Source organism: Rhamphochromis sp. 'chilingali' (assembly GCF_963969265.1).
Source record: "Rhamphochromis sp. 'chilingali' genome assembly, chromosome: 4".
NCBI classification, from domain to species: Eukaryota; Metazoa; Chordata; class Actinopteri; order Cichliformes; family Cichlidae; genus Rhamphochromis; species Rhamphochromis sp. 'chilingali'.
In genome coordinates, this window is record NC_137948.1 from 10,010,296 (window position 1) to 10,021,089 (window position 10,794).

Sequence of the window (10,794 nt, forward strand, 5' to 3'; positions counted from 1 at the left end):
ACCATAAGGAAATATAAAAAGATCTCTTCAGTAGAAAAATAAATAAATCCTTTAACCGTGGCCTGAAGAACAAAGTAATATTTCATCTTTATATCAGTAAATATTACCCATTAAATTATCTTTTCCATAAAGAGAAAAAAAAAGCAGCATATTTGGTGAAGGGTTGAAACAGCAGCACCGTAGATGGGTTTCTGAACTGGATATTTTAGAGGTGAGCACCAAGTCCCACAAAGAGCATGCTGGAAAAATCCAAAACAACAAACTGGGAAGTGTTTCCAGTCTTTCCCATCAAAACTCCGGAGACGGACCTGCACATATAAATGATACAGTACATAAAACTGCATATTTATGGAGGTTATGTTGATCTGATGTGATCTCATATACTGTAGTTTAAGAGCTCAAACACTGGTTTGATTGTATTCAGCTGAACGATATTGTCAAAACTCATGAGGCACTTTTGTGTGTTTATTTTGTTGGTGGATATCTCAGTTTTCATCCACTCTTCTGAAAAAGTGTCTCAGTTCCCGTTATTGAGCATGCCCAGTAGCTTCTTGGGCTCCATTCCCTGCTGCTGAGCCATCTTCTGCACGTCAAAGCCCATGTGCTTCAGGAACTGGATGACGCTCATCTCTTGTCCTGTCAGCTGGTCCCGAATGGTCGGGCAGGAGGGGTTGCAGTGCGGCCACGGGCAGCTGTCGATCAGCTGTAGAAGGCAACCTCTCACGGGAGGGGTCACGTGGCTGTGGCTGCTGTTGATGTGGAGGTTGTGATGGAGGCTGCGGTCCCAGCAGTGGAGGGCTCTGGGGAGGGAGATTCCTTTCACTCGGATGTCCGTCCAGTCCCTGCAGTGATGGGAAGACCAAAAGTGATGGAGCAAAGGTTACTAAGATGAAGAACAGTCCACAGGAAAAGTGCGCTCAAGTATAAGAAACTGATGATTCATGAGTATTTCATAGTTTGATTTCTCAAGTTCATTTAGTAAAATTCATGGAGACACAAGTTGGAGGGGACGGGTATGGATCCCTGCCTTATGTCCAGGGAAACAGACAACAAAAGTACCTCAGTTTGTTAGTCTGGGAAACTCTGGGACAGTGAGGTGCAGCACAGGGACCTTTTTAGTTTGACAAACTAAAATCATTCTTTTTGGGAATTCCCAAAGAAACTGACAAGTGCAGATTCATATAGATGATGTGGAAAATTAAAAAGTTCTTAAACAAAAGTTTCTTGGTGTGATGATAGATGATAAAAAAAAAAAAGCTGGAAGTCCCATATAAATCATATATGTAACAACATTTCAAGAAGTATTTCAATTTTGAGTGAAATCACTCCACGTTCTCTATTGTTCAGATTTCACTGTATTTGCTTTACAGTGCAGAGGTTTGGGGCAATACTTATAAATGTTCGCTGTCATCAGTCTTCATATTGCAAAAAAAGGGCCATAAGGATAATCCATAAAACTGATTACAGAGATCACACAAATCCACTATTCTTAAAATCAGAAATACTACAATTCACAGATCTGGTTCATTTTCTCACTGTGCAATTTATGTATAAATTTACACTATTTATCTATCTATGGTTTGATTTTTACTTACGCTCTCGTGATGAGCTCATGAGACAGGCATGCCGGTGCAAACATCGCCCTGTCAATCAGAAAGAGCAGAGTGTCAGAAAAACTGAAGTCTTATCATATCTGTGAGCGTGTATGAGCGTTTTTCTTCCTTACGTTACGTCACGAAGCGTAAGCCTCAGCTCCTGTCCCAATTTCTGGATGTACCTCCACTGGCCCTCGTGGATGGGCTGTCCGGTCAGGTGGATGTTATCGACCGTCAGCTGGGCCTCGTCGAAGAGCCACTGCGCCACGAACACCGGGCCTGCAGGGTAGAGAGGACGTTCCGTGGGTCAGACTTTAAATTACGCATCATCTTCTGTCTAGCTGAGAACCTCGGGGTGTGTGGTGACTCACTTTTTAATGTGGGGTAGACTTTATATCCAAAGAAACAGTTCCACTCCTCTCCCACGTGAGCCTGCCTGCAGCTCTCTGGCACCAGTCCTCCCCAGTACCTGCAAAAACATAAACCATCGCACATTTTCCAAATCTATCTGGCCGTCCCTCCCACAGTTCTTGGTTGTAGCTTCAATCCTTCATTCATTCACTGCTTCATGCTACTACACAGGGATAGTATTGGCTAAATAAAAAAAACGTTTAGACACTCTGGTGGAAAAAAAAGTCACTATATCACTCCTTGAGCATCGTCGTCATCTTACCTGATGCCTCTCTTTATGGCTTCAGTGGGAGCACAGCTGATTGTATCCAGGCAGTCTGTGAATTTGTACTGTTTGTTATCCAGGAACCATCCAGAATCAGCCAAGCCCCTGACCTGCACCCCTGTATATCCCTGGGTCTCCAGCTGCTCTGCAACCTGGTCCACATTCAGCAGGACACCTGTCCCACCGGCACTGGAGACACAAACAGTGAGTTAACAGTGAGCAGCCGCCTTTGGTGAAGAGCACGGAGGCACATGAAGCTGAACTAACCTGCTGCCTGCCAGGAGCAGAACCTTGGCGTTTTCTAGCCCGTTTGTCAGCAGCTCCTTCACCACCTCCTTAATGATCAGAGAGCCCATGAACGCATAATCACCTGAGAATAAATAGAAATAAAATATGAATAGAATATAAATGAATATAGTTATTTATAAACATGAGGCCACATGGCACACTGAAGCCTGGATTTATACTTAGTCATGGAGACAGGCAGCTGAGTAGTCTTGAGCTTACAGTATAAAGTGCCTTGAGGTGACTTGCTGTGATTTGGTGGTATATAAATAAAAGGAATTGAACTGAATGACCTCACACAACACAAAGGATCTACTGTTTTAAGACTGTTGATGCAGTAGGCTGTACTCAGGATGTAGAGAGTGTAGACTGAGATAGGAGACCTTGGCCTTCATATCAGATCAGGAGAGACAGTATAAAGAGAAAAAAGGTAAAGGGATAGGACCATAGACTGTATATTAAAAATGGATAAAGCCTCCTGATGTGAAAAGTGAAGCGGCTTAAACCTACATTGTTTCTAATGGCCAGCAGGGGGCTTATTTTTGTCTGGAAAAAGAGTTTGTTTCTTATAAAATAAATAAATAAATAAATAAATAAATAAATAAATAAATAAAGCACTAGTATGAAGTCCCAATGAATACATCATGATGCTAATTTTATAATTTATGGTCCCTGTTAGAATTCTTCTTCACAATGATAGGAAGAGCCGACATCGAAGGATCAAAAAGCAACGTTGCTATGAACGCTTGCCGGACGCTTGACACCAGAAGCGAGAGCCCGCTCGGGGGCTCGTCTCCCCACCTCACCGGGTAAGTGAAAAAACGATAAGGGGTGGCTGTAGCTCGGGAGGTAGAGCAGGTCAGCTGCTGATCGGCTGGTGGTTCGATCCCTGGCTCCCCCAGGTTGCATGCCAAATATCCTTGGGCAAGATACTAAACCCGACTTGCTCTCCGATGAATCCATCAGAGTATGAATGCATATGAATGATAGCTAGAAAGCACTCACTGTTAGAGACAAAAAGGATAAAGTGGCAACTTTATGATTGATAAGTCACTAATGATTATGGATTGTGTCTTTGTTTGTCATCATAGGTTGTCATGAGAACTGCATAGCAACGATATCCTATGATTTAAAAAAAAAAAAGAAGAAATCTCAATATTTTGTAAAAAAGATCGACAGCATAAATAACTGTGTAATTGTTTTTTTTGTATTCCTTTGTACATGTATACATATATTTATAGATAGTAACAAATTCATCCCCTATTTATTCCAACATGTCCACACTTTGCACTGCTGCACATATAAATGCTATGTGTGCTGATTTTGTCAGTATTGTCTGTTGTCGAACACTGAGAGCAAAGAAATAATTGCAGCCCAATTCAACAGGGTCAATAAAGCTTATATTAATTACTTTAAATTATTTATAAATGTCGTGATAATGTCATAGATTTCTTATCGTAGTAAGTGAAGTGAAAATCTGTGACAACCCTGGTCTACGGGTTAAGTTGAGGGCACAGCGAGTTACCCAGAGGACTTCCACATGGGAGACTGAGGCCTGTTCTGTGTGAAGCCAAAGTCAGCAGGGACTTGTTTTTATTCGTGTGTATGAAGCTCGTACACGTGTGACGAAACACAAAAGAGAGGAAAGAGTTGCAGGAGGGGTGAATATTTCTCCAAATGCTGTTTTTCGCCTCCTTTTATTGATTTCTGCAGTTTTAACAGATGAGTGAATGTGGGTTGGTTTGTAACGCTGTAAATCAAAGATGTTTTTCCAAGTGCCTGAAACGCATCTAATAAAATATAATGAGGTTTTCAATAAACCAGAAGAGGAAGCTAAAAAATTTATAGATCTGAGAGCTAAAAGAGGCTCCACACACGAAGCCCTTTGACTCCACTGATAAATCTTTCTTTATAAATCCTTCTCTTAACCAGAGCCACAAGCTCACACACTGAGCGATCACGCACTGGGTCTTACTTTGATCTGTCTTCGGGGTGGCTCCGCTCCACACGTCGCTGGAGCAGTACGGGATGAACCTGTGGGGGGCGCGGGAGAGAGACAAACACTGTTAGGAGAACACAGGCAACCTGGAATCGCAGCCAGACTCGTTTAGACATTTAGATTTGATGATGCTGACAGATTAAAAAGCCCCGTTGGCTGTGTGACAGTAGACAGAACACAACAAGCACAAGTGTGTGCAGACAGCCGGGCAATAATGACAAAAACAACATCACTGTGTATCTTATATTGTATATATTCTAAATGAAATTATCAAGAAATGCAAGGAAACTTGCAAATAAACCATTTAAGCTTAAAAGGGTGTTGGCTATGCTAAATTCCAGCTCCATATGTTCATTTTTTGACACACTACTGAAGATGCTTTGCTTTATTTCTATGATTCATTCCTACAGTGTGATAGGATTGGGCTTAACATTCTACATATTTCATTATTTTTGGCTATCTATGCTGAATATATGCTGACCCCATCACTCATCCACCACTGTAACTGTATATAAAAGACAAAAAATGGAAAGCTTTCCAATAATTAATGCTATTTGTAACTTAGTATCAAATTTAAACAGCATAGTTCTAGGCAATAATCTTCTTTAGTATGCTAAATTTGCATTAACCCATGAGAAGTAGTTCACTGTCTCAAGTATCACCTCAGCCATGGCAACACTGACTCCATTTCTTTCAAATTAGAGCTTGTACTTCAAAGTAAAAGTATATATTTATCACAGAGAAGATCACAAACTGAAAATATTCATATGAAGCAACCAAAATGTTAAAAAACAAACAAACTCATTAACATAAAGATTTTAATTCTGACAGAAGTGAAGGAATTATCCCTGAAAAAAATGAGAGGGAAAATGCACAAAAGCATTAAATGTACAGAGAAGGAGCGGCATGCTTTCTTACACCATGTTGGCGTTCCACCAGTGAGGGTTTTCCTCCGGCTGTGGAGACAAAATTCCCCTTCCTGTGAAAGGAGGGAAGATGGATGAGATGTGACATGATGGTAACTTTATAGATAAACTGTAAAGTTAAAGAGGTCAGAAAAAGGTAAGATGTGCTGCGACAATTCTTTAATCCTGCTTTGTGTTTTACCGTTGAAGGTGATTCCCCTGCGACAAACAGTCGTTAACTTTCTCTGCTTTGGTCAGCATTTACATGTAGGCACTAAAGAGCCTGTGTGGCTGCTGCACTGGCCACCAGTGTAAAGTATACAGAGTCTGAGGGAGAGACTCATAAACAAACAAGGAGTTCCCTGATGGTTGGAGGGAAACAACCAGAGAGTTTGACTCACGATGATTAGTGCGATCTCAGCTAAAGTGGAAACGCAAACACTTCAATGGATCTCATTCATTCAGAGGAAGTTTTTATTTCCTGCTGAGGAAAGTGAAGCCTCTGTGAGGCTGTGCAGAGAATTCACAAGATCTGCTCAAACCAGGGAACACCTTCATGCCTGGCTATAATCACAGAACATTTCATTAGGTACAACTCCTCATTAAAGCAAATATCGAATGGGCAAATCACAGTGCGTTTTGGCATGTGGACAAAATGAAGGCGACCTGATGAAGTTCAAACCGAGCATCAGAATGGAGAAGAAAGGTGATTTAAGCAGCTTCTTTAAGTTATTATTGGTGCCAGATGGATTGGTCTGAGTATTTTCTGAACTACGGATCAACTGGGATTTTCCCACAAAACCATTTCTACAGTTTACAGAGAAGTGACCCCCCAAAATAAAAACTATCCAGTCAGTAGTTCTTTGGATGAAAATGCCATGTTGATGCCAGAGGTCAGAGGAGAATGGACAGGCTGCTTTGAGCTTTAGCAGTAACTCAAATAACCTATTGTTATGAGCAAAGTATACAGAGGAGCATCTCTAAATGTGCAACATGACGGGCTTCGGCAGCAGAAGACCGCACTGGGTGCCACTTCTGTCAGCTAAAATCGTGAAACTGAGGCTACAAATCAAAAACTAGTATAAATTATGCTAAAGGTATTCATTTAATTTAAATAAAGACAATATTCTTGAGTGTTTCTTGTGGTCAGTGGTTTGATCCCCGTCTGTTTAACTCTGAAAGTTTATTTGAGCAAGATACAACACTGTATGTCTATGTAGGTTCTCTCTCATCCACTGCATGAAAGTCAGGAGTGCTTAAAAAGCAACTGGGCTTCTTTAGGTTCCTGAAAAAGTTTTCCTTTTCATCCAAGAGGATGTGTCGGTTCTTCAGAAGTACATACAACTAAATACAGTATCTTGCCCAAGGAAACTTCTAGAGGTTAACAGGTGGAGCCTGTTTTGGTCTGCTTGCTTTATTTATTCAGACAGCAGTAATTTTCATTAATTGTCTATTCTAATAACTACAGCTGTTCTGGCTCATGATAACAAGCATTTTTGTTATTTAATGGAGTTTTACTACAGTCAGCTTCCAAGGACACTTCATGATGATGGAGAGGAAGAGAAGCAGTGCCATGTGTCAATTTGGGCAGCCTCGGAAAAGCAAAAGAAATTGCGAGCTGTTAGTAAATGAGCAGCCAGATAGAGACGGCAATGTGTAGAAGTGGATTCTGCAAGCACACACTGTAGGGCCTGTACCTGTTCTGGTTAGTGGCCACTTGGTGGAGCTCATCAGTCTCCTCATCGTCTCATACCTGCTCTCACAGGTCTGACTGTCGAAGCAGTACCATCCACCTGAACCACACACACACACACACACACACACACACACACACACACACACACACACACACACACACACACACACACACACACACACACACAGGTTACAAATAGCTGCACTGAGTTCCCCGTGTGGTCTGAATCAGGTGTATTTCATCCTCACCTTCCAGGAACAGCAGCCACCTCTTGCTTCCTTTTGACTCCTTGATGTAGTAACTGCACAAGAACAGCAAAACAAAGCAGCGTGAAAGCGCTGATGTATTCACACATTCATGAATGGATTCAAACAGTCTCCACACACTTGGGATGCTTCCTGTTATCCTGAGCTGACAGATCTGGCTCTGATCACTAAGCTTCTCTGTAGGAGCCAGGGTACTGCAGACCCGCACATGTCCGGTTGTGTTTTTTCACATAGCGACAGGAAACTCACCATGCTGCTGGCAGCACACGAACACTCACACTTGATGCGGGTGTCATATCGAAAGAGTCATCTCATTCACAGCGATTTAATTCATATTTGGCCCACAATATATTATAATCTACACTTGGAACAGAGTTTAAAAACTTTGACATTGAGTGGAATTAACTGGTGACCCCATAAAGCTTTGAACTATTATTAGTTATAATCTTTGTTGTCATTACTCTTAATTTTGCTATATCGTAAAGTCGCCAGAGCAAGAATAAATGCCCCTCTCTCTTCCTCGCTCGCGCTCTCCCTCTCGTGTACGCGCTAATTTGCAGCGTGCATGGCGCTCTCTCTGATCTGATCCTTTGATCCATTTTGGTCACATCCGGAGTGACACGGGAATGGAGCACACGGATCTAAACCAGTAGTAAAACGCAGATCGGGTGTTGGGTGTATCTGCCCCTCCGTGTCTCAGATTCTTACCAATTAATGACAAAACTGTGGTTTTAAATCACGCCTGTAGGTCATTAAGAAACTCTGAAGAATCTGCAGGCCATTCACTTACCCTGCAGGTGACCCGTCGTTGCAAGTCACGGACACGTTCTTCAAAAAGTGCAGCTTCATGTCCTGGTCCAGCTTTTGCGCAGAGCACGGATAGAGTGACTGCGCTAAGTTCTTTATCTGCACTACAAAGTTGTCCATGTTGCCCTCCACAGCTGTGAAGTCTAACGGGAAGCTTTCTGCTCCTTCCACCCGCTCCCTGTACGGCGGGGGCGTCTGCTGCTGCTGCTGCACCCTCCGTGTTTGCGCCCGACCGCCGCGCACTCTCCTCGCCTCCACCGGTGCGCTCAGGTGGATGAAGAGCAGCAGCAAGCAGGAGCGCACCGCGGACAGTCCAAGTGAGTTTCTCGCCACACCACGGCTCTGCATTTCTAATTATTACTGGAGAACGTTCCTCGCGTGTTTGCGTGGACTCTGAAGAAAACACAGCATATCCTATGAGTGGGTAGATCGACGGGAAGTTCTTCGAAAGCGCATGGAGAGTTCAAGCAAACGGTCTCCTATACCAGCAGTGCTGGGTAAAAACAGCTTATGGGTCTCCATGGTGCCCTGAGAGATGGGTATCTGGATTCAAAACCATGCAAAATGCGCGTGCAGTTCCAGTTCATTTCCTTAAATCGCGTGCAGTTCGTCCAGTAAACGGGTTCTTCCGTGCGTAAAAATTTCTGAAGTTCCGTCCAGCTCAGTCTATCCAGTGACCTGTTGCCTTTTGGTTCAGGTCTTATAAGCTGCGGATGAAGAGGGAATTTATTTGAGGTCCTCCCCTCTCCTCCCCCCGTCCCCCCTGCCTGCCCCCGTGCTTCTCACTCCCGCGGGCCAATCGTTATTATCGTTGGCGGATGCTCCTTGCGGGGCGTGGGTCTCACACCAAGAGCGCGCGTATGCCTGGCACGCCCCCTCAGTCGGTTCACTCATACCCCCGGCCCCTTTGATGTTGTGTCATCATATGACCGCGCAGCCTTTGAAGTGTCTTTGATGAACATAGTGTGTGAGTAAAAAACGCAGTTGGACACGCCGTTCCGCTGCAGAAGGTCACGCCACTGATGCACATGTTTTGCGGCTTTTTATGCGCTTCAGAGTTAAACTGCATTTTCTTTGTGTTTGTGGCTCAAGATAGAAATCAGATAATCTTTTGGGCTATTTCACAACAGGAGATAAGGTCGCTGGAAGTTTTTAAATCACGAGTGTGGTATGTGTAGACAGCGATAGGGCGAACAGATATCGCTTTGAGTCACACTAAAGCATAAATCAACACTTATTACTGACAAGTAAAATATTTAATCTATGCTTGCGGTATGTGAGTTTTAGATTATTATGTGACAATTATTAACTCTGTTGTAACTGTTGACTGTATTGAAGGCCTTTGACTCATCCTTATTGTAAATGTGAGCCAGCGCTTCATCTTCTCCACTTTTTACTTTTCCTTTACAACCATTTTTTCCAAAACTGACTTCTTATTGTGTCGTTAAACCTCACAGATGAACAGAATCCCAAAGCAGTTTGAGAACCGGCACTGGCTGGCCTGGTTGGAGAACTCATCAGTGGTGTCAATGTCATTTTATATGTGACCAATTTAATTTCAAGTGTGCTGGGTCAATAAAAACATTGTATGATTCCCCATTAAGACAATCTTTGCCAGTATGAAGTGGTTTGTGTGTTCTTCTCTGGGAGATCTTGTTTTTCCAGCCACTGGAAAAATAGAATAGAATAATTCCGCACATCTAGGCTCAAAAGAAAAGTGATTCTTAATCCCTAAGCTTCTTTTTCTAAGAAGATGGTGAAACTTGGATAAAATGAATTGTTTGTACAGCTACTGCAATCATGTGATTCATTTTAACCACTTAAAACACAGGTTAACTTCTGGTGAAGTGAAAGGTTCTCTGAGATTTTCACATCTTGTTAAGCCATCCAGGAGGCCAGACTGGACCTATGGGTGGGACACATGTAGCTCATGAGCCATATGTTTAACACCAGAAAGCTATGTTTTCCCATATTGTTTCTTTTACATCTGCTCATCTTTAAAAGTCCCCATTCATTCACCAGATCCACCGTCCTCTGATGACTAACATTCACACACTGCCTGTAATTTGATTTCGATCTTTGATGGTTTTTTATGATGAAAGGAACACTTAAAAAAAGGTCTCTCAGCATGTAAAACCCACTGCAGATGCCTTTATAAGTTTGCGCTCTATCCAGACAGTTTTGAAGTTTCAGTCCTGCTGAGCGAGGAAGGAAACTGATTGTTTGTTTGCTTGTTCAGATGGTGGCAATTTCCCACTAGGACTGAGAAGCGCATTCATTTCTGTCTGTCTGTCTCTCTTTCCCAGGTGGACTTTGTCTTTAAATGTTGCTGTTGAAGCAGTCAGTCAATCAGTCAGTTGTTCGGCCTCTGAAGCTCTGGCCTCACACCTCTCCATCTGTTGGCACCACTCGTCATGTTGTTTGTCTCATCTTATTCCAGCTTTGATCCAATTTGATCCATGCTGAGAAAAAACAGCCTTGATTGTTGTTGCTCAAACTGCATACATACAGTACATTAGGTTTTCCATATGGAGAGCAGATTGACTGTGTGTGACTGTGTTGTGG

General features: G+C 42.7%; 1 protein-coding gene across 1 annotated transcript; it reads right to left on the reverse strand.

The window, feature by feature from the left end:
- Positions 1–91: 91 nt before the first annotated feature.
- notum1b (notum, palmitoleoyl-protein carboxylesterase b) lies at positions 92–8,934 on the reverse strand. The gene is made up of 11 exons (XM_080880272.1): positions 8,213–8,934; positions 7,405–7,457; positions 7,158–7,253; positions 5,474–5,534; positions 4,532–4,590; positions 2,539–2,641; positions 2,269–2,460; positions 1,967–2,064; positions 1,727–1,874; positions 1,596–1,643; positions 92–842 (listed from the first exon to the last, which is right to left on the reverse strand). Exons 1-11 carry the CDS (start codon positions 8,575–8,577, stop codon positions 518–520), a joined length of 1,548 nt encoding a protein of 515 aa, XP_080736398.1. The 5' UTR covers positions 8,578–8,934; the 3' UTR covers positions 92–517.
- Between the last annotated feature and the right edge of the window lie 1,860 nt (positions 8,935–10,794).

Coding starts and splice junctions, on each gene's coding strand:
- notum1b (XM_080880272.1), bottom strand. CDS start 8,577: ATGCAGAGCCGTGGTGTGGCGAGAAACTCACTTGGACTGTCCGCGGTG. Junction 5,535..7,157: donor GTGGCCACTAACCAGAACAG/GTACAGGCCCTA, acceptor CTCCTTTCACAG/GAAGGGGAATTTTGTCTCCA. Junction 2,461..2,538: donor CTGCTCCTGGCAGGCAGCAG/GTTAGTTCAGCT, acceptor TTGTGTCTCCAG/TGCCGGTGGGACAGGTGTCC.